At 48.2% G+C, this 23,635-nt stretch overlaps 1 protein-coding gene across 1 annotated transcript in view; it reads right to left on the minus strand.

Moving 5' to 3' along the window:
• The window catches only part of CAMTA1 (calmodulin binding transcription activator 1), a 327,820-nt gene that overhangs the window by 232,694 nt on the left and 71,491 nt on the right, over positions 1-23,635 (minus strand). The window contains exon 4 of the mRNA XM_075172134.1: positions 12,539-12,606. Coding sequence (XP_075028235.1) covers positions 12,539-12,606 — 68 coding nt within the window. The remainder of the gene's footprint in view (positions 1-12,538; positions 12,607-23,635) is intronic.

The following is a 23,635-nucleotide window of genomic DNA, read 5'->3' on the forward strand; positions in this document are numbered from 1 at the left end:
GAGTGCTCAGCGAAAGCTTTCTAGCCCGCAGCACCCGTACGGTACAGAAACAAACACACCAGTAAAGCAGAAAGCGAGTACTCAGCAGCCAGATAAATTATGACTAACAAGTTGGCAGCTCGCCGCCCAGCCAATTTCTCTCTCCCCCACGATGTCAGCATGGCTGGATTTAGAAGTTTCCCTCTGAATATTGCAAAGTAGAAATAAGAAGCAGAACAATGAAAAAAATCTGACTCTCGCCCGCATTTCACCTTAGCGTTGGTGGCTGGGACAACACGTTATTCAGTGAACCAAACCCCCCTTACGCGCAAAATATTTTCTTGGTAACTGGTCCAAAAGTTTCAACCTTTCTTAGCTGCTCACAAATCCTGTTACACAGCAAAGATTTGTACCAGGGCTTTAATTTACTTACTGTAAATAAATCGGGCAACTTGGCCAGATTGTTTCGTGAGTCACCGGTACATCCGAGGGCCTGGAGAATTGTAATCCTGGTTCCAGCAGCATGCGGTGCAGCTCCACGTTACAAGCCCAGGTAAGGCACTGCTCATAGCATCCTGCCATTTCAAAAGATCCAGACAAAGCCTTTAAAACATATTTGGTTAATGTCACCTTGGAGCGATGTGGAGACGGCCGTCCCTGTCCCAGGAGCAGCCTGCTTTGACTCCTGACCGGGGGCAGCTCCGCCAGCGTGCTTTTGCCTTTGCGAAAGCGTGTGGATCACGACCCCACCCCACGCCTTGCTGCCACGCTTGTTTTTAGCGAAGGCTGCTTTGGACGACCTTTGCGAGGCTGCAGAGAGAACTGATGACACCCCAAATAAATAGATCAAACAGAGGCTCCTGGACACGCTAACGAGAGAACTTTTGTCTCTATTAAGAAAACATACAAAGGTTCTCTTAATTATCCCTTCACTGCCTTTACTTGTAACCGTGTAAATCAACTCTTAATACCCTGTTTGCTCACTGCGGCAGCAAAGAGCAGGAGGAAACGCAGGAGCCTTTTAGCCAGAGAGAGTTAAGTAAAATAGAGAGAACATCCCACAAATACCAAACAAAGTCAATTAATTCATTCATTACAGAGCGAGTGTCCTGCATAATTTGTCCTTTGAGTAGTTTATTTTAGCTAATTGCTTATCCAGCAAGAAGACCTCCCCTGCATGACCCATTTGCTGCGCAAGAGGCAAAACTGATGGGAAACGAATGGTCACCTTCCAGAGGGCACCGAAGCGATGGCGCAGGGATGCTCTGTGCACTGCTTTGGTCCTCAAACCCACAAACAAACCACACAGACTACGCAGGGAGAGGAAAGTGGGAATAACCTGCTGAAGCCTTGCGGGCAGGGTGAGCACCAGCTCCCTGTTTCTCCAAGGGAAACCATGGGAGACCACGGCTCCCCTTTCTAGGACAAGCATCTCCACAAAGATGGAGAAGAGAAGGCTGCAGATAAGACCCCATACGTAAGGCTTTACTCCCACCTCTGCCCGTCTCCATCGCTGCAATTCAAAGCGATGCATTCACCCGTTGCTTGCATTTCACAATAGCGCTTAAAACAATACAACAATTTCACCTGTCAAGACAGTGTTCCTCTGTCATCTGCATCACTCCCTCAACTTCTCCACTGATGTAAGATGAAGTATAGACAAAACCAAATGGCTTAATACCACATTTGTAAAATCCTCCAGTTTTGAATGTTATTGGAAGACAAGCTGAGCAGAGAGCTGTCAGACTCGCTAACCGTCTTCCAGCCAGCCGAAAGATGGAACAAGTACAGATGTTATTAGTCTCATTAAAATTTTGTAAATTAAACAGCGAGAGGGAACAGCCTTATTTATCTTAATTTAGTTAATCATTGACATTTATAAAATAAATACAGAAATAATATAGGGGCACAATTCACTCTCACTGGCAGCAGCAGGAGTCACACACGCTCCGATGAAGTACGGGGAGGGATGCTGCTGCCTGCCTGCCACGAGAGGAGCCGGACAGTGCCAGCTGGTCCCCGAGGGATCCACTGGTACCTCTCCCCTAAACGCTTCCCTGCTGCTTGAAATCCTGCAGCGGGCATGCCTTAATGTGGGGGTTCGTTGATGGAGATGGAAGTTAACAGCCTGCAGCACTGCAAGGTTCAGGTGTGACGGTCCAGCGGTCCCTGGCTCCATCAGAGGAGGAATATGTGATTCACTACATCCACCAATTCTGTATTTTTGATGACAAGAAGCCATAGACACACCTCTGGAGTCGTACACAGTCCGTTCAGGGCATGCACCGGCGCCCAGCTGTTACCTGGCCCTCCTGGGAGGAGCTCCTTCTATCACTATCTTGACCAGTGCTCAAGAAATGATCATCGCTTGATTGTTTTAAAAATACAGCCACGTTTTTCAGCAACTTCACACTGCACGTAGCATTGTTAAATTAGGCTGGAAAAAAACACTCAAACGGTACACACCAGCACATTTTGGCTCTACAGTGAAAAGGCATGACAGCCTTGCCAGAGCCGATAGATTTTATTGTTCATTTTGTAAAAGTGCCAGGCATCTGAGCAGCAAGCAAATAAGATGCCCTGGGACGACAGCACACTGGAGAAGATGGAAAAAAACAGTGATTTCCCAGTAAGTGGAGTCATTTTTAAGCAAAACTTTGTTTCTCAGAATTAAAAAGAATTCCTGAACCGTGCAAGAGAAAGTTTTAATTTCACACCACGACAGAGGTGGGGCAGGAGAGGGCAGGGAGGGATCACCTCCGGCAGCTACCTGGTAGGGAAGACCCTGGGAAGCCTCTTCAGCATGGCCGGACCCGAATCAAGTGCCTAGCCCCAGCCACGCACCGGGGCCAGCGAGGCGGTCACAGCAGCACCAGGCGCATCCTCGCTGGGCCGAGCCGGGCGATGCTAAGAAGAGGAGGAGGAGCGCAAGGTGATGCTCGCTTTGAGACCAGCTGGGCTGGCGGTTTAAGAGTCACCACCAAGAAGACAACAGGATTTCTGGCAGGAAAGCTTCCAGTTCTCACGTTCCACCAGGAGGCTTGCGATGGGCTTTCACTGCTCCTTTATTTCGCTCAGAATCAATAGAAAACAATAATCCCACGGCCAAACATAAATCACATTGCAAAACTCGGCGAATCATCATATGGGACGCCTCGGGACGAGGCCTTTCATTTAATTCCAGAAACGGCACCGTTAATCATTTAGCAGACTCCCATTTCGCAGCGCTGGAGATCTCCATCCCACATAGAGCACGGCTGCCGTTGGCCAAGCAGTTAAGGTTTATTGGCGGAAGAAACGCATGCAAAGCTTGTTTCAGCCTTGTGTGTGCCAGGCGGGTGCAAGCGCCTGGGAGTAGCTCCCCGTGCCAGCGGGCAAAGCCCACGGGGGCTGCAGGGGCTGCATGCCTGCGCCCATCCCGGCACGCGCCCACCTGCCTGCAGGCTGCAAAGCAGCTCCTAAAATCCCCCTTACTACTTGTCGTTCTGGAAATACCTTCGGGCTGCACCACCCCCAGACCAGGAGAGCTTTACCAGGTTGCGCTGTCTGTTAACATGGAAAAATAACGGTAGGTAAAGCAGCTGCGTCACGAGTGGGAAATGAAACACTCCTGCGCCCAGCCAACAGCAGCTCTCCGCTCCCGCCCGGGGAAGGGGCTGCTCCTCGTGAGAGCAGTCAGCAGCCCCAGGCATCCGCGCGGCCCCGGCCCCGCCGCTCGCACGGCCGGGCAGAAGGAAATCCAGCACCGAATCAGCTAAGGAAAACAGGAAAGTGTTTATCCTAATTAACAAACTTTCCCCGCCCCGTAAACTGTACCAAAAACTGGCAGAAGAATCGTGTCGTTTTACATTGTCAGTAAATTACAGGAAACAAAAAGGCATGGTGGAAATTATCTGAGGGTGTGAGATTTAAGGTACATTTTTAATTAAAACAAAAAGACCAAAGCTGCGATGCAGCGTCATAAACCAGATAATTTTACAGCTGGATGGTCTCCCTCTGATGTACTCGAAACCCATTTTTAAGTGACATAAAGTTTAACATACCGGTACATCTGCCTACCCACCAGATTCTACACGGAATTTAAAATTTAATTATATTAAAGTATTGTTACAGTGCGCAGAGCAAGAACGCCAACCAACTGTAACTCCAGGAGAATCTTTGCCAGATTTTTGTAAATCTGTGTTTCTCAGGACTAGGAAGAAAAAAAAAGAAAAAAAGAAAATCCTAGCCCCTGTATCTGTGCTCTCAGCCTTTGTATTTATTGCTCACCCACCAACTCCTCCACTTTTGGACTGAGCAGGTTCATGCACTTCCCCACCATTTCTCGCCGTCGCCTGCAGAGCCGCGGGCGGGTGAAACGGCAGCGTATTCCCATAGCAGCCTCCGCGCAGATAACCAGACTCAGGGAGACGGAGCTGCGCTCCCAGTTGCTACATTACGCACAAAGAGACTCCCACAAGATTTTCCTCTAAATGCAGGCACGGGGATGTACAGATCCTGGAAAACCAACCATATACCCACAGAAAAATGCGTAAAGCCACGTGGAAATGGAATACCGCAGGTGTATCAGTCCGTGGGTGAAGCCCAGAAAAGCAGCAGCAGCGAAATGGAAAAACACTTCCCTCAGTACCCGACGGTGACAGTACGAGAAGGACAGTCAAAATTAGCTTTGTCGTAATGTTGATGTCGCAGAACCCCAGCAAGAGCTGCGGGGCTTTGAAATGGACGCCTTAGAAAAGGGGAGGGCGAATTGCAGGAAACCAAGTCTGAATTATCAGCCTCGGGAATTTATAGCAGCTTGTGGAGCAGCGAGCAAGGGGCCGGGAAGGCGACCTGGAGAAAGAGCCGCAGGTTTGAGCTGAAACGAGAGCAGGCAGCCGCGAACAGCACCCTCGCACGAGCATCCCTCCCGCGGCACCGAGGTGCGCACGGCTGGGCCCCGGGCTCGTCAGGCATTGCCCGACAGCCGAATAATTAAAGCCTGCAGCGCCACTCGCACCGCCGATGACAAACACCTCTCAACTGCACCAGTTCACATCGACTGCAGAAGGACGTGCTTCAAAAAGCTCGGAGGGAAGGGGGAGAAAAAGAAAAGCACAACGGGAGACTGAAGTTAGCACCTCGCACCGGGAGAAAGGAAGCCTTCTGCTGTTTAGGTACACTAGAAATGAAAGTAGAAACTCCTAGTGCAAAGGACAGAACCTTTTGGGAGGGGAAAAAAGGAGTAAGTTCACATTTCTGTAAACATCCAGGAAGACCACAACTCCTGTAGAGAAATCAAAGGGCACTACAAGCCCAGCAGCGTGCACGTGAACAGCACATGCACCTGCCAAGCAAATTATTCCTCATGCCACATTAAGATAAAAGCCTGCTCATTACCTACAAACACTGTTATTCAGCACCAAAAAAAAAAAAAAAAAAAAAGTCAGCCTCTGTAGTCAGCTCCTCATCTTCTGACAAACACTGTTACACAAATCAACTTGTATTCTTCCAATCTGAATAGCAGGTCCTCCGTGATGCATGGCTCCCGGCTGCTCTTCACACACAAGGGGGACAAAAATCCTCCTCCCAATTCCAGATTTCTAGCACACGCTTGCTAACACACTGCTGTGCAATATAAACCATGCTATATTTGCCATAAATATTACACTGTCCCCATCTGGAAAGCGAAGCATCCACCCTCCGGACACAACGCACCCCTTTCCATCGGACCTTGGGCGTCCTGATCTCTGCTGGTCAAGGACGGAGAGTGGGGAGAGCCACGATGCTCGGCTCCAGCCCCGCACTCCAACTTCAGTGCCAGATTTCCTGGAGGGAAAAAACTTTGTCAATACATAATCCCAATAAATAGTTTATTTTTAATCAGCTGGTATTTGCAGGCCATTAAGATGCAACAAGCAGTCTCAGGCACTCTTTCTGTACGTTGTTTCTGATGCAGAAAATGTACTGGAAAAAATGAAAGAATATCATTAAAGGTTAATTATGAGCAACTTAAAGGTTATTTTTGCATATCTCACCTCCTGGACAAAAGATGCTTCTTCATTACCATACCAGAATATAAATTAAGTTGCAAAGCCTTTAAAATGCGACAAAGACTGTAATTTTGTTGCTGTTTAAAACAGTGTGAACAAATACCAGTTTCCTAGCCCTTCTGCAGCCTCTATGCAGGGCATCTCCAAAGTGGTCCCGCAACGGCAATTAAACCCTCTCCATCCTTCTCAGTACCCTTCGACTGGCAGCATAAACTGCATGAAAATACTGGATGGTCTGGTGGGGCTGGTTCCAGCCATTAGGAGCCCCAGCCCAAAATCCCTCCTTGCACATCTTTACCTTTCATCTGCTCTAACAGGAGAACGGCAGCTCCTCTCTTATTTGGCTCGCAGCCTGTTAAACCCAGATCGTGCGGTCGATGCGGGGCGGGGGGACTCACTCGTACTGAGCAGCCTCTGAAACCCTGAGCATTCTCCCACCCTGTAAGATTTGATCTAGAAATAGTCAGAGCCTGCCCAAATTCTGAATGTCAGTTTTGTCCAAAAAGGAACGCCACATATTTTCCTTGGCCATATCTATTGACGGAAAAAGCTTACCAAGCCTTGCTGAAGCAGGCTTGGTAACAGTAGTTTGCTGAATAATCTAATCGCTTTATTATCAGATAATTGCTTTTTCTGATGATTCCATGTTTCCTAGGGTTCTCTGCATCACAACGAGGCGACGCTGCAGGACCGTCCCCTGACTGCGTGAAGAGGAGCGGGAGCCTTCGCATCCCAGCACCACCGTCCCCCGCAAAGCCGGGCAGCGGGGACAGGAGATGTCCATGCGCATGGACCAGCTATGGAGCCAGCATCTTTGAAACCGTTACCCAGCTGATGCGTGGCAAAGTCGGAGCCTGGTGACCACCCACGCTGGCTGCAGAGCGATCTGCAGGCTGGAGAAGCCAACCTTCAGCATCTGTGCCAGATGAATCCCGTCTGTAATGCATAAATGGACATCTAGCCTCGGTTGTCCAAGTTGGCCGGTGCTGTCTTCCACAGTGATGCAGCCCTCCTGAGCCGCCGGTTAAATACGAAGGGAAACCAGCTCTCCAGGAGCACCCGCTGCCCAGGCTGGATCAGTCATGGGAAGGGTTTGCATGGAATACTTGAAGACCGTCGACTGATCTAGGCCAGGCATTCTGATGGCTCCCAGCGATTCTGCCATTAGGTCACATTAAAACAAACGGGGTGAGCTGTTAAAGGAATTAATTATTGGCGTCTCAACACCCCTGGACCACAGTGGCTAAAAATCTATATGAATCAATGCCTCTTAAAACCATCTCTATACTGTTTATCCTCTTCAGGGAAAAAAAAAAAGAGTAGGAAATACTGAGAGCAGTAAGAAGAAAGTGTTGAGAGTCATGAAATCTCTAAAGTGTAAAGAGAGATGTGCCACATTTAGCAGGGATTATGTCAAGCAGCATCCCAAGCCAGAAAGAGCTGACAGCACACACATTGCCTTTGATGAAGGAAAAATGGGTCATACGTGACCCCAAACATGTAAACAGAGTTTCCAGCAGCACGAGCAGAAAACCCAAAATTTCAGCACCGCGCATGGGTGAGTCTGATGGTCCTGGATGCCGCGGAGGGTACGAGCTACGCTAGAAAGCGAGGACCTTTAAAACGTGCCTTGAAAGTCTAAACAGGGTCTCGAGAGTATTTTTATTTGCAACAAGCACAAGGGGAGATGGACAGAACTTTTGGCATCGATCACAAGTTCAGGGTGGCCACCTTCTCACAACCTCCCGCTCGCACGAGCTTCTCCTCAACACGGAGCCTCCAGCTCATTTCACAAGTGCCAGGACGTCCTGGCAGCAGCATCTACCCAACGCAGCAGGACGGCTCCTGCACAGAGCGCATCGGAGAGCCGCCTCGCAAGGTAATGACCTAACGCAGTAAATTCATTCCAAAGCACAATTGTTTTCAATCTTCATTTAAACCCGACCTTAGTTAATCTCACTTTAATGACATAGGAAATGGAAATTCCCTTAATAAAATAAGTTATGAATATTTATTACCCTATTTTTTATCTTAAAATTGAATAATTCAATTAATTTTACTATTAATTATTTAATACAAAATTAATATACTGCAAGATCCTAACTTATCTTTAAGAAGCCCCTGATAAAGATATCCAAGATAAAATATGTTCCATAAGCTGGACCGACGGAGAGGTACGGAACGGGGCGTGCTCCTTGGGCGATGGGCAGCGGGACGGGGGGAGGCGAGGCTCCAGGGACAGCACTCATCCTGCCCCTCGCCGCAGAGCAGGGTCGGCCCTCCCCAGCAATCCCCCCACGTCAGCGGGATCGGTCGCTGCGGAGCCCAGCCCCGCCTGTCCCCGGCTCCAGCCCCTCTCCGGCCCCGGCAGCGGCAGCAGGGAGGGCCAGGCTCGGAGCAGGCTCCCCGCACGTGGCAATGCTCTCCAGGGGAGACGGGCACGTTTCTTCTCACTTTTACATCCCCTCAGGCAGTTTTGCTGAAACAATAATTGTATTAGGTTTTCCTGCCATGCTCCCTCTAAATCTCATTGCAGAGTGGTACCCTCCGCTCCAGCCTAGGCACAAGCCCACATTTAACATAACAAATTGAATTTCTCAGGAAATTTCAAAACTCTGGAGCCAGCAAAAATTGCTAAAAAAGTAACAGAGGAAAACAACGATTGTTGTGAGCACAGTTTCCATCAGGAAAAGTGATTTCTAACCAGTCTAATGTAATCTGCATCCCCTGTTTTAGCGACCAGCAAAAGTTGAGGTGAATAAATGGTAGAATAGTCCTCTCCGAGACACGACTTCTATGACGAAAGAAAGCCGGGATACTTATTTCTCTGCTTTTCGCTACCTAGGCTCGTCCTTAGGACTTGAGCTGGGTCCAGCTTCCCCGAAGTCTCGGCTCACCAAAGCATCGCCCCTCCGCAGCCTGCGCTGGCTCCCGAGCGAAGGAAGAGCCCTGCGGGCGGCACGAGCCCTTCCCACTCCCGCCCAGACGTGCAAACGGAGCTCGGCCGATTTTTGTTGTTGTTGCCGCTGTTGTGAACCGGGTCCCAATCACTTGGTGATTTATTAGGTTGGGATTTATCAGTGGGAAATGCCGCCCAGCCTACTGTCCCTGCCTATTACACCAAAAGCAACGCTTGTTTTCCTGAAGCCAGGAGAGGGGAATTAAAACGCTAAGAATAACCCAGTAGGTAGCAGAAGTAAAACTGAATTATCCCGAATGTATACTGACAGTGCATGTAAATCGCTATTGATTTGTAGGAGCAGGCTGCCGCCCAACTTTTTTTAGTTGCAGCAATATTAATCACTGCCAAGTCTCACTGCCTAAAAACGGCATTTGGGCTCTTTCCGGGCTGAAAAACCTGCATCTGGGAATTTCCCCAGCCACTTTGCGTATTAGTACGAGTGATGGCTTATCACGGCATCAGTTTCCTGAAACATTTCGCGAGAAATGTTCACCTTTTGGGCTTTGCAAGGAAGGAAACAAGAGCTTGGTACTTGCCGCCTGCCTGCCCCAAAACCTCTGGTTTTGCTGTACATGCAGCAGAAATGTAAATGCAACGCAGTAAGGGGCATAAACACATCCGAATTGCATTCCAAGCTGGAAAACTAACCTTGCAGCTTCTAGGCACGGCCAAGTCTTTTCGGTTGCTTGAGCCTCACTTGTGAAACACAGGTGAAGCTACATCGGATTGCTTAAGCGTATTTTTAAAATACTCCAAAAATGATAATCACAGAAGGCACTTGGAAACAGATAAGCAAAGCATCTTCATCTAGTGGAACGTTTTTAGACTAAGAAAGTTGGCTTTGTCATTGAAATTCCAGTGTAAATCACAATTAAGTTCTACTTGATACACAAATGTCAAGTAATTTTTTTTTTTGTCACCACGATTTGCATTTAAACTTGGAAATGTCAGAGGCTTCAGCCTCGCTGCATTAGCAGAAAGCTCCCCCAGTTCCCCCTGCTGACTGGAATACCCGCTGCGGATTATCTGGCACATTATCAAGTAACCAAACACCATTTCAAGGAAACATCAAGGTCGATGCCTTGCGAGGTGTACTTGTTAATTTATGCTGATAAACTGGAGTGCTCAAAAGACTGTTGTAATAATATTCCAGTATATTTATATATGCACATTTTATCAATTAAGAGTCATTCAACAAGAAGTTTCATTAAAAAGCAATTTGAGAGACCCTTAAAAGCTTTCTCATAGCTCCTCTAATGCCACCACAATGGCCTCGTAAGAGGGCTCCCCCTCATTCATGACCAAAGCAACACCCGGCTGACACTGTGTCGTAAACACGGGAACCTCTTCATGAGAAAGAGATGAAGACGTTCGGAAACGGCAGGCGTGTCTCGAAATGAACTCTTCCCCTTTCGCCGCCTTCTGCCTTAGCTCAGTAACCGAGAGGTTTTCCAGCCTGCCGCCCGGCCGGTCACACCAGGCTGAGCCAGCGCCGCGGCAGCGCCTTCGCGGGACGCTGAACGGGATCGCAACGACCGCCCATCGCCAACATGCGCCACCAGCTCCCGCAGCCGCCGGCTCCCGAAGTGCATCGTCCCACCGCCCTCACGGCCCGCTGCAGCGACCCCTCAAATCACACTATACATCATCTTACTGAGAAACTCCTAAGTGTCAGTGGTGCGATTCATTTTTATTAATTTTCTGAGATGAAATTAGTGGCACCCACAGCAGCAAACAAAGAACCGGGGGTGTTCCAGTTCAGCGTCAGATCGATGTCATTAATTCCGTAATACTGAGAGCCCTGATTGTATGAATTCAGCATTTAACTCTTCCAATTAATTTTTATATTTTTTTTAAAAAAAAAAAAAAGGAAAACTAACTCAACGATTTAAGAAGGTCCTTGAGCAGTCGTCACAACTTTCCTTCTCCTGGGACATTCTTTCTTTCAAGTGTAAATACACAGGAGAAAGGTATTGTAATATTAATCAGAAAATTATTTTCATGCCTTGCCTTTAGCAAACCAAACTGTTAAAATCATAAGACTCTGCTACAAAAACATTTATAACCTCATATCTTTAACAACACCATGTATACCGAGACTAGTTAATATGCTTTCTGACCCCTTAATAGGCTTATCTGGCAAAGGTTCAGCAAGAAATTATTTTGCATTAATCCTGAAACTTGGATTACCAGGTTAGAAAAAAGCCTCCTTTAATATTGTCGAACTGCCTGCTCTCCTGCAGCCAAGAAGGGGAGTGAAACAAGGCATTCGTGCACTCACCAAAGTGAGACTCTCAGCTGCCGTCGGTGGTAAAGGCCCATCTAAGGGCCCTTCACCCACCACAGCAGCTTTGGGTCTCGGAGAACCATTTGAGAAAGCAATTGGATTTCAAACGTCTCCCTTTCCAGGTATTACAGACACATTTTAATACGATGAGCAAATGCATTACTTAAAGATGTCACAAAAGAGACAGAAGAGACTGGGGACACACACACACCCTAAAATGACATAGCTCTTTTTTCCCCGTATTTCATGGAAAGCAGGTCCTCTCTGTGCCCCGACTGCGGCTGCACTGCCCTCCTCCACCTCCGTCCGCTCCTCGGCTGGGAGCTATGAAACACCCGGGGAATTAATCTGTACTATTCGTTAGGTTCAATACCAGTCCCGGCGTCTCACTGTAATTTCTGCCCCTGCTAATTACAGAGGGAGGCGATGCCGAACGCCGCACAAGCTGCTCAGGATGCCTCTGGCACCGGGTCTCTGCAGCGGGTGGCGGTGGGATGCGGGATGCTAAAATGGCTTTTCTCCCACCTTGGTCCTAGCAGGCTCCCTCCAATAACCCTGCCCTTTTCAATAGGAAAGAGGTGGATTGGGAAAAAGAAAAAAAAGAGAAAACTCTGCAGCATTAGAAAGCAAGAGTCATTTTTTGTGTTAGTGAGACGTTCGGAAACTTTGCAAGCCTGAACACAGCCGAAATGGCAGGAAAACATCCGCAGCCGAAACTTCACGTATCGGTTCCCAGGGGAGCAGAGGAGTTAAACATTTATGGCAGCACGAAGAAGACATGACATTTACTGAATAATAAACTGCAAACATGTCTGTTAATGCGGCTTTTTGGGATCTCCTCGCCATCAAACACTTAACCCCAGCAAGAAAAACACCAAAATGCAAACAATCCCTGCGACCGCATGTTAAACAGGCGGAGCACGGGGAAGGGAGGGCTTTGCGCTTTTTTAGTTATTTCAGGCTGGAGGCTGTAGGGAGCACTGTCAAGATAAATAGCCTGCAACCTCGCTCAAAGGCTTTCAAAGCCATTCATCTGAAGGGATACAATTAAATCCTGAACAATCGGATTAAAACTTTAACCTGTCAAGATTGCAGCTGTTCCATTTTTAATCAATCTGATTTCATTCAATAAAATGCTCATTAAGTCAATTAATGAGAGTTTGGTGTCACAAGCCATCAAGCATGACTGGGAGTTTTCACTCGGTGGCCAAGGCATTGATTAGCGAGTCAAGTCATCAGCGAGAATGAGTCAATGTGCTGAAGCATGAGCAACGTTACCTTGTTTTAGGGGAAGTTGTTAGCCATTCTTCATGCTTTTCAAACGTTATTAAATAAGCTGCAATTTCCTGGAAGAGAAATGCAAAAAGAAAAAAAAAGTTATTTGCATGGCTGTGTTGGAAACTGGAAAGTTTTATAACAGAGGAGTTTTATAACAGAGACAAGGGGCCGCCAGCCCCGGGTTAAGTCTGCAGCTTAAATCAGGTTTTGACTGAAATAGCACACTCGGTCAACGTTCATATTCACGCCACCAAAGCCAGACTTAAATAACATAACGAAGAGATGCAAATGAGGAAAGGCATTAACATTTTCCAGCACAGACAATTTGCTGGTAACTTTGGTGACTGCGGCATCGCCGACAGCCTGGCGTTACATCAGGAGGCAAAGGGGAGGGCGGCGACAACACGGACATGGGAAGCTAAATTAAATATTTATAAATAGAACAGCATCGCTGCAGAGAGAATTACTGAATTATTAATCGTTGCCATAAAAAGCCAGCGGGTGACATCAACATAAGTCATCGCTCCCACTTGCAGGAATGATACGGGCGATTACTTCCAGATCAGAACCGATTTGTTTGCAGGAAATTATCGGCACCGGCGAGATAATTCACGACAGTGCTTGTGCATACGCCTGACGAACGTGGGATGGTCGCCCATCAATTTCCCTGGTATAAACCCAGAGCGGTTGTGAGGCGGCCACACCACAGACAGGCTGAGTGTCGTCGGCAGCCCTGGGAGAGACCGGGGCGATCCGCACCGGAGGAGATGCAGGACCAGTGACCGTCCCTAACCACGACGGCTGCTGTCACCACATCAGCAATGTCCCAACACCTAGAGATGGCCAAGGGCCTCTGGGGCTGCAGTGCACAGGCTGCTGCAAACAAGCTTTTTTTCCTCCCACATGAAGATATACTCAGAAATATGTAGTTTTTTGATGCTTCTCTTCCAGAAATTGCCTCCCAGCCGGGTCCGGAGTCTCCCTCTCAGAGAGACTTGCAATAGCAAAAGCCATGCAGAAAGGTCAATGAAGCTGCCTTCAATGTTCAATTGCCTCAAATTAGACCCCAAAATCAGGTGCAGTTTAATCTCCAGAGCTACTGCAACAGAAGTGTCTACAGGCTGCGCCATCACGAAGGTAATGCACACGCAAGAAATGGGTCTTTCGACCAGGAGATGATTTCTTTTTTTTTATTAAAAAAAAAAAAAAAAAAAAAGAGAGATAGTTCTATATAAGGGTTGTAGCTGTATAGTACCAAAGCTAAAAAAATCCACAATGCTCTCCAACCAGCTGGCCCAAGCATCTGCTAGAGCCACAAAATGCAATTATATTACTCCCAAACGAGACGTAAAAATATCTTGTTTCCAATACTCTTGGTTTTAAGACTCATACTTAATGTCCTCCGGGTATTGCAGCGGTGCCAGATCTCCGTGTTATGTGCTTTATTAGAGTTGTGTGAATGTCATATTAATGACTCCTAACCAACATGTTTACACTGCAAATAAATTCTCCCAGAATCCACCGCCGCACCCCTCGTTTCCCAAGCCCGACTCTGCATTTTTAAATGATTACCGTAGCAGCAGACGATGGGAGCCGTACCGCTTCTATGTGAGCCAGGAGGAGGAGCAGTGACACGAAGCTCCAAAAACGCCTCTTTTTAATTTCTGGCTAATTGCCACGTAAAATTCAATATCAAAATAACCCAGTGCAGCCCTCCACTGAGACGCCGGTCACTGGCACAGCATCTACAGTCGCGACCTTCTCAGAGAACACGCCAAACCTTGCACTTTTACAGGAGCCGCAGTTGAATCAGATGCAAGTGCTAAAATTTGGACAATGCAAGCCAAAAAGGTCTGGCCCCAGGAGTCCATTGGACTACAAAGAGGCATCGTCCATCGCTCCCCACAAGAGCCACCGAAACAGCATTAACAGCTTTGACGCAGGGTGTGAGTTGTAGGAGTGAACCACTGATTTTATGCATATATATATAAAAAAATCATAAAATACTCTGCAACTAAAATGCTTCAGAAAATATGAAACAAGATCTCTGCTTTTTTTTTTAAAAGGCAGTATACTATTTCCACCAAATGTGCTGCGGTCTGGAGAGCTTTATTCCCAACCCATCCCACGTTATGTCCTCGACTCGCTACGTTACAAATCTGCATCACCTCGCACCTTACAGCGAGACGAGCTTTGGAGATACCAAGGAACAAGCACCAGCGGATACCGAAGAGGGAGCTCTCTATACATCCTCTCTAACACCCGAGTCCCCTGGACACTCGTGGCGGATGGTTTGTATGAGCTGGCATTTACGGAAACAAATCCCTTCAATGCAGAGGCGGATCTGGCTGATTCACCCTCAAAATCCTGCAAAAATAGGCAGGTTTGGGGGTTTCAGATTAGCACGGGCTTTTGCCTATTCTTACTAAAAATCAACTTGCCGTAAGGAGAATAAAGCAATTTTTAACTTTCGTGGCTGAATAAACATACTGCTGTAGCACAGAAAACCAAAGTATTTCAGGTAAACGAACGTCAGTCTTACCCAAGGCTTGTTTACTTTCTTCCTTCCAGCCAGCCTACACCCTGCACGCTGGAAATCTTCATCCCAGAACCGTCACCGACGGGAGGAGCTGCAGCAACGAGACGCTCCTGCTTGGAGGCAGAACATTTGTTTCCACGCTGCTGGCCTGGGCCTGCTCAGCAAATTTGGGCAGACCAAAGAATAAGCTGCAGATGGATGCCGCAGGCAGGCGGGCGACCCCCCGAAACACGCGCCCGTGTTACCGAGATGTCCGGGGAGCTCCTACCCTGCTGCGGTAGTACAGAAAGCCACAGCTCCAACCAGACTCCAAGCTGGATCTTCAGACAACTCAAAACGTGTAATTCAATTCTTCTAAAAGGATAAAAGAAGGATCCACATCAACCAGGATAGGAGCTCCCCCAGGCTTTCTGTTTAATGATATATTACAGCCCGATTTCCCTCCTCCAGAGGAAACACCTTGGATAACAAGGACAATCTAGCTCACAGCAGCACTATAAATTAACACGTACAGCAGAGAGACAGCGAATCCTCCACGCTGCCTTCCGTGCCCCGAGTACTCAGAATTACAAGGACTGGCATGCAAATGGGGCAAAAAGCCCGAAGAAAACCCAAAAACCCTCCTGCGTCATCTGCTCGCCCTGCCCGTGCCCAGAGCACCACACCCTTCACCGGGACGTCTCGGCATCACCAGCGAGGAGGGGCCGGCGCGCTCAGCGTTGCGAGCTACCGCGCTGTCAGCTCCTCGATCCGGTTCGCGTGGCCGCTGGTGCAGGGGGAGCCGAAACCGGGCACGCAAAGCCCGAACAAGGTTTGGTGTCAGGAGAGCTCCTGCCACAGGGGCTGAACGCCATCCCAGCCACACAACCCCCCGCCGCGCAGGGGAGAAGCGAGCAGAAATGCCGGTTTACGGTTTGACACCTCTGTGCCAACTTCTGTCACCATATAAGCACCAAGACTCTGGGAGAATAATCCCTCGTCTGCCACCTCAAACTGGAGCAGAACTGCGAGAAACAGATGACTCAGTGATGCGAACCCTCACATGCACACACAAAGCCAGGCAAAAAGGCGAGTTTCCAGCAAAAGACACATCCTGAGTGAACGCTAAACTGGTGCTGCACAGCAAAATGCTGGTTTTCTAAGGGAAACAGATAGGAGAGCTGCGTGCACCGGCACAAGAGGCAGAGGAGCTCAGCAGCGAGACGCCTCGGGTCAGCGTCCGCAGCCTGGATGGAGAAAGCCTGTCCCAGGGATGGAATGCACGGGACCAGGGTGGGGAGGATGTGCTGGGGGAGGCTTCTCTGCTGTCAGCAGCAAACCCCCTTGAAGTCCTGTTCTTCAAATGTTCTGCTTTCTGTAACTATACGACTTGTGTCCATCGCCCAGGAAAGTGCCAGCAAACTGCAGAATCCAGGGCTGGCAGCAAACAGACGGGTACCACATGGTGGATGCTCTGAGGTTGGAGGCAGGAGCGAAAGGAGACGCTTTTCATGGAAGAGACGACGCAGGCAGCACGCACACGCAAATCCGCAGCCAAGCGGCTCCTCCAAGCAAAGCCCAAACCAAGCTAAGGGCGAGCCCAAGCAACTCAAGTCATAAAATAGCTATTTTTTTCAAATCAGTTGGCATGGTGAGGAAAGCACCACCTGTGAGATGCAAAATACAAGGATGAGGTTTCTAAGAAGTCTTGAAGCCGCAGGCAGCGCAGAAGGAGCTGCAGCTGGGAGCAGTCGGCACTCCGAAGACCCAGGGTCAAACCCGCCCCAAGCAGCCCAACTCTGGAAATTTTCCTCCCAAACATCACATCCCATACAGCTTCTTGCAATAAATTAATTCCTACAGAGTTTTTGCTCTACGCAGATTGGAAAAATAAATCTGAAAGGCCCAGAAGAAAGTGGTCAGACTAACACTGACGTTTTATCAACAGTTTGCAAGAGATGCTTTTTTAAAGCGTGTGCCTGTCTGCGCTTTGGGGCACAAGCAGGGCTGCTAACGAAGAACTGATGCTCATCAGCTGCTTGGGGCGTGTACCCCTTTGTCACACCAACACTGCTTTTCCTTTTGAAAAAAGGCGGAATTTATCACTAGAAGACACAAAGTCATTAAATAATTAAAAACAAAACTATAGGCACAATAAAAGCCCTCTGATAAAAAAGCCCCCTGCATTTTAATGTGCATTAGTTCCCCTAATGATTCACTTTGTGTGTCTTACAGGGTCAAATCAATGTCTTCACCAAAAAAGTCAATTACATCCCATTCATCGTATCTTTGCAGCAAGGCTATTGTTTGCTTTTGTCTCCTATCAAACCCTTTTTCCATTGCATCTTGCCCGAGATTACAAACAAAAGGCAGCGTGGCACCAGCAAGGTCAGACGAGACAGAGCCAGGCTTTGAAACCCAGCTCTCTGTCCTCAGCTATACTGTTTAATTATAAAGCGAGTGAAGGAAATAAAAGGACATGCACGCTTGCCGTAAACGCCCGACTCATTGCCGCTGGCAAGTCCCCCCGAGGCACCGCTCAGGGTAAGTGGCACTGGGTGGACCCCAAGGCCACCCAAGAGCATCTCTGTGGGCGCGGGTACCGCACACCAAGCGCAGCAGCCCCTTGGCCAGGATGTCCCACCCGGCCCCGCACCCCTTCTAAGCCCAGCTTTGGAAACAACGTCAGCAAGAAACTGAGCGACCATTGCTGAGGAAGGTCGAAATACTGGAAGTTGTACAGATCCAGATCTGTTTCTGACCATGCCTGCCGTTTTCACAGCAACGCTCACAGCGTGGCTTTCCCACCTAAGCAAGAGCCTGCAGGACTGAGCCCTACGTTCACAGCTTATAAGACACTGGTGAAGAAAAAACTAATTTGATCAGCTAATGGAAGCACCCCATAAAGCAATTAGATAATTCAACATTAAAATCACACGAGTTATGTTTTATCCTAAACTTGTTCATATAATTCGGTGGTTTAATTTATACTTTGTTGCTTGGGCTGAAAGCATTTTATATAAATGAACGTTTATTTTTGTTTTGCATTCCCCATTTATTAAGCTTATTAGTTCAAATGCATCAAAGAGCCATCAGCTGTAAAGCCAAGCTAACGACATTAGACAGGACGCACGTGGGCTATAGCATCTCTAGATGACTGCCGCCCCAGCCTTTCCCACCTCTCTTCCTCCAGCTTCGCCCCAGCAGCCCTGTGCTGGAGCTGCACTGTGGAGCATCGCGTGAGCCGAGATGTGAGCAGACGTCACAACTCGGGGCCGAGGGGCGGCGGTGGCAGGAGAGCCAGCACCACGCTTCCCACCCAACACTACGTGACTGCAGCTTCTTGGCAGCTTCAATATTTAACGATGGCACATAACCACCTGGAGCTGCAGCAGAGCAGGCGACCTGATCTCACCTCCAGTGTCCCAGCTGCTGCGGAGAGGACGAGCTGCCGCGCTGCAGCCTGGCAGCATGGGACAAGGAGCAGCCGGGAGCAGCTCGCTGCAGAGCACTCGTTGTTGCGTGCTACACAGCAGCTTCTGTAAAGCGTGCTTCTCCTTATCTACAGGAACTAAAGAGGAGATCATCACTGAGCAGGGAATGGACCGATGGGCAGGGATCCAACACACCGGCGGTGTCGGAGAGACCCATTACCCATCACACGCGCAGGAAAGCTGCGGACTCTGTTCTGCTCTGAGCTGAAGGACGTGCAGTGGAACACACGCATTGTTTGGAAGAAAAAGTTACAAAAAGCTCTGAAATTTGCAACGAATACCCCTGCCTAGCAGAAGTCGGTCTCTGAATCTGAGCATCAGAGGGGACCAAGGAAATGTTATTGCATGGGACGTATGCGTTGAGGATGCAGCTGTAGTCGCACCTCCCGCCGATGCTGTTGGACGGAGCACCCCACCCCACAGCGAAGGCGTGGGGAGAGCAGGCAGCGCCCCGCGAGCGCGCCGCGGGAGCGCCCCAAGCAGCGCAGCGTGCTCTGGGGTGAGCTAACGCTCGCATCAGCTTGGCTTCACACGAGCTCCAGAGACAGCAGGGCTGCAAGCGCAGAGGCATCACTTGACAGAGCCGGCAGGCAATAATCCCGTACGGCTCCTGACCCAAAGCCCCGAGCGCAGGCACTCCTTAGCACAAGCTAATTGGGATTATTGTCCCAGGGACGGTACCACGGGGCTGTCTAAAGCCATGGATTGGAGCAGGAACTCTCTCCCGGCTCGATCCCGCTCCAGGTCATCTCTGCATCATTGCAAGGGTATCAGCAATTCCCACCTGACCTCTGAAAAGAGAAAGAGAAATTGGAACCCAAACAGGATTCCTGTGCCAGGTAGCTTAGGCCACCTATCTTCTCTCAAAGTAATAAACCATTAGTTTTTTTTTTAAAAAAAAAAGGCTGAATTTCAAGCTATTACTCTGTATGAATTATACGCATCCAAATTAATAAGCCTGAAATATATGCATGTTTTAAGAGAAAGCAGGAGAGTTTGTACACATCTCTGGATTTGTACCACAGAGCTAATAAAGTTGCGATCTCTTAAGCAAGCACGTTTATTCTCTTAGGAAATCTCCACGTCCTCGCTGCTATAAAGACAAATTCCAGCCCATCGCTTCCTTATCATCCTTCCACTCTGAAATGAAAATACAAATTCATGTTGATTATGTAGCATCTTCTCAGCTGGGATCAAGCCGTTTTCATTTTCTAGCCAGCCCCACTCTCGAAGCCATTAATATCCTGAATATCACAAGTACAAACTGATCTGAAAGCCACATGGAGCAAGTTCTCACTACCTTGTTTAGCATCACTGGAACAAAAATTGCAATACCATTTCATTCGTCCAGTTGTTTGGTCTAAAATAGCAACGCAGCATCAAAAGGGATGTCGCTCGATGAGCTGGGGAGAAATCAGAAGCAAGAGAAAAGCAAAGCTTTTGAGTAACCAGCAGAGAAACACCAGTCAGGCTGCCATTGGGTTGACAAATACCTGTCAACAACAAAAAACTTTTAAGCCAGAAGGTTTTATTTCCTTTTGCAGGTAGTGCTTTTTTTTTTTGGTCTTGAAGCGTTACCTATCTGCAGCTTTCTAAAGCAAAAATGTTGGTCTGCGCACTCTGAAGCTGAGAATGGGAATAAACCCAAATATTACTATGGTTTTACTGACAACCTGCACTAGCGATACAAGCTGGAGGCCGACGGGACAGAGATTTCCTAGTGTTGCATTTTGCCAAGACAAGCCAGAGTAGGCTGTCAGGCTGGACTTGCGTGGCTTTGGTTTTCCAAAGCGTGCCATGAATTTTCTTCCAAAACCCCGCCCAGCCTCACAGCAGTAGCCACGCTTTGGCAGGATTCGCTCTAACTGCCCCCAAAAATGCCGGGGGGAGAAGTCGGGTGGCGCAGCGTTACCTCGTTTGGTGCCCGATGTGAGGTACCTGAAAGCAAGCTTTCCAGTTACTACACTGCCTCTTCCATCGCAGTGGAACTAAAGACAAAAATTAAAACTTCATTTAAAATGTATTTTTCTAATTGAGTAAGGGTATACCAACTAACGTTCTACCTAATTAGATGAAAGCCGGGTTTTATTATCAATATCTGCAGCTAACTAATTGAATCATTTACAGTCACCGCTGCGCCGAGGGGCTCCCTGCCCTGGGAGGGGAGGCGGTACCAGGGGCTGCCAAGCACAAAACCTCCGCTACGCCTCTGTCCCCCGCATGCAAAACCGGCATCAGTCCCCGTTTCCTCAGCACCCTTGGGGGAGAGAGATCCGCATTGTAACGAGGGCCCTGCCTCGTCGGGACTCAAACTTCATCTCCTTGGAGCCGATGCAAATTCCTCCTCCGCAAAGACGAGGCGCTGTTGGGAAACGTGGATCCCTGCATCCCTGACGCTCCTCCCTCCGAGCATCCTCCATCCCGGAGCGATGCTCTCGCCCTGGGGATGCCCTTCTCCATCAGCTGCCTGATGGCACCTACGCAAGGATGCGCTGCTTCGCCCTCTGCTCCACCACCACAGCTCCCCCAGCAAACAGCTGTTTTTTAAGTGCCTGCTTTCTGGCAGACAGAAAAAAACAACTTGCCAGAACGCGGTGGCTTCCCGAGCCATCACCGCTGGGGGTCCCAGCAAGTCGCCTGGGGAAGAAAAGGCTTTTCTTTATTCCTGGAGCAATAAGCCAAACCCCGCTCCAGAAGGGTCTTAAAGGAGATTTATTTTGCAGAAGCCGTTTTAGAGCCTCTGCGTAGGAGAGTGATAAATATTCCAGCTTTCCCCAGTCTCTGCTGCTGCTGCTGCTTGTCCCCCTGGGAAGTGGCAAAGCAACAGGAGAGGGGAGAGGGAGAGAGGAAGTATAAAGGGCGGTACAAAAGACTCGTTACCAAAACCTGGGACCGGCAAACACGACCCAGTGACGTTCACCCACGAGGATACGGGGATGAAGGGGCAGAGCACACTCCTGTTAACGCAGTGCGTGCTCGCACACAGCGGAGGCACTTATTTATACCTGTGAAAATATCATTAAATAGCTTAAGCCAGACCACTTGGTCTTTTACCCTAATGGATGAAAAAACACAATTTTGGGGGCCCAAAGTGTTTCTTGCTTTCCCTTGCTTTGCCAGGGAGCAGAAGATGACCTGCAGCCTGCTGGCTGCTGCCAGCTCCTTCACCCAGCCTCGCCCGACAGAAAACACCTCTGCAGAGTTTAAATCTTGCAAAAGAGGCGCAATGGCAGCCCTGGGACCGCTAACTGGCACCGCAGGAGAATAAAGCCACTGAGTGGAAAGCGCATTTGGTTGGGGAGATGTTCGCCTTGTTTCTCCGCGTTGTGCACAGCGACAAGCGGCTGGATTGCAGGCGGTGGGATGTTTTCATTAATAACAGCGTCTTGCTAACCATCTGCTAAAGGTCCACACTATTAATTTAACAGAAAAAAATGGAATAGATTACTCTTACAGTTTTCAATTAACGTACACGATGTCTTCAAACTGCAACTTTAATTAGACATTATAGGATGCCATTTAGGAATCCTGAGCTCCGATAGCTGATCAAGTCATCTGACTGTGAAGGCGTTTTACAGTAATGCCAGGGCAGCATGCGCCCAGGGCGCCGCTGAGCGGGCTGCCCCTCGACTTCTAACACTTCAGCAGCTTGGTTTAACTCCTAAAGTTAAAGCAGCGAAAGAGCGAAACCAACGGCAGCCTCAGCACAACAGAAAAACCAGCTTCAAACAGGCTTGGACACACTCCCAAAGAAAACTTACGGAGAGAGACAGGGGTGCACAAGGGAAAAAAAGGAAGAAAAAGTCAGATGTGCAGCCAACATCATCCAAGACCGAGCCACAACAGGTTTTACACCTATGCCTAAACACTTCCAGGGAGATTTCATGGAAACAGAGACCTTGATCTATCCAGATAAAGGTGCACTCTTAACAATCGCTTTCCTGCATCCCAGCAAATGCAGATGCTTTTGGATGATATTTAATGATTATTTTACATGATCCCATTTAGACCACATTCACAGATCTTTTTCCAGCACACACAAGACTTCAGCCCAGTCTGCTATACTTTTCATTAGAATTTTAATTTGAGAAGTTGCTGGAGATTGTTTATTACTAGAAGGAAAACACCGATGGAGCTGTACAGATTGGTAAGGCTCAGCTCAGTTAAACCAAGGCATTTCTTCCAGGTCAGCATGACCAGAGCTCAAAGCGGCTACCCCTGTCACTCTTAAACTTCTATAAAGTAGCAAGTGGACAACTTAAGTGCTTTATTTTTAAGGCCAAACCTGGTATGAAGAAACTGGATTAAGACGAGAAATAATTTTCTCCAAAACACATGAAAAGGAGAAGGAAAAAAACCAATCAAGCGAACCAGCGGTGGTTAAGAGACACCAGAGTTAAACGAGATCTGCTCAGCAATTTCGCCTGCCAGATACAATGGAAAATAGTAAACTTAAATATGCACTGGGTCTTTATAATATAGCAAGACCATAATTCTGTGCAAACACACTTAGCAATGGTTGTCCTGAACCGCTCGGCTCAGAAGTACTGTTAGTCGCAAGTATTAGCAAAGTCAGACCTTGAATCAGCCGGTGCCTAATGGGATTAGGATAGGTTTTATCTTCCATATGGGTCCCAACCTGAGGGATAGTCAGTTAAAACAGAGCGATATTAAATAAAGCCCAATCTTTAGTTACTGGAAAATACCCACAGATCATTACATAATTATTTTATTATTCTTATTCTTTCTCTTAAATGACCTTGGACTAAACCCTGTGATTTAAAGAAACGTGAACTGTCGTCTTGCTGTCGCTGTTAGCTTTACTACCACAAACGGGACTTCTCTTCTGTCGCCTGAAAGAGTCAAATACGCAGTGGGATAAAAAAAGCAAATTCTGTAAGATACATGTATCTATGATGCATTAATTACTGTGTAATAGTAAAAACCTCAATTATTTTACATAATTTGAACAGTCAAACAGTTTGAAGATGGTGAAGTGTCCCCATGCTCCGGAGCAGGCACGCATCGTGGGGAGATGCTACCCTGCTCTCGACTCCTGCAGAAACAGAAAGGAATATTTAATTT

This window comes from Calonectris borealis, chromosome 23 (genome assembly GCF_964195595.1).
Source record: "Calonectris borealis chromosome 23, bCalBor7.hap1.2, whole genome shotgun sequence".
Taxonomy (NCBI): Eukaryota; Metazoa; Chordata; class Aves; order Procellariiformes; family Procellariidae; genus Calonectris; species Calonectris borealis.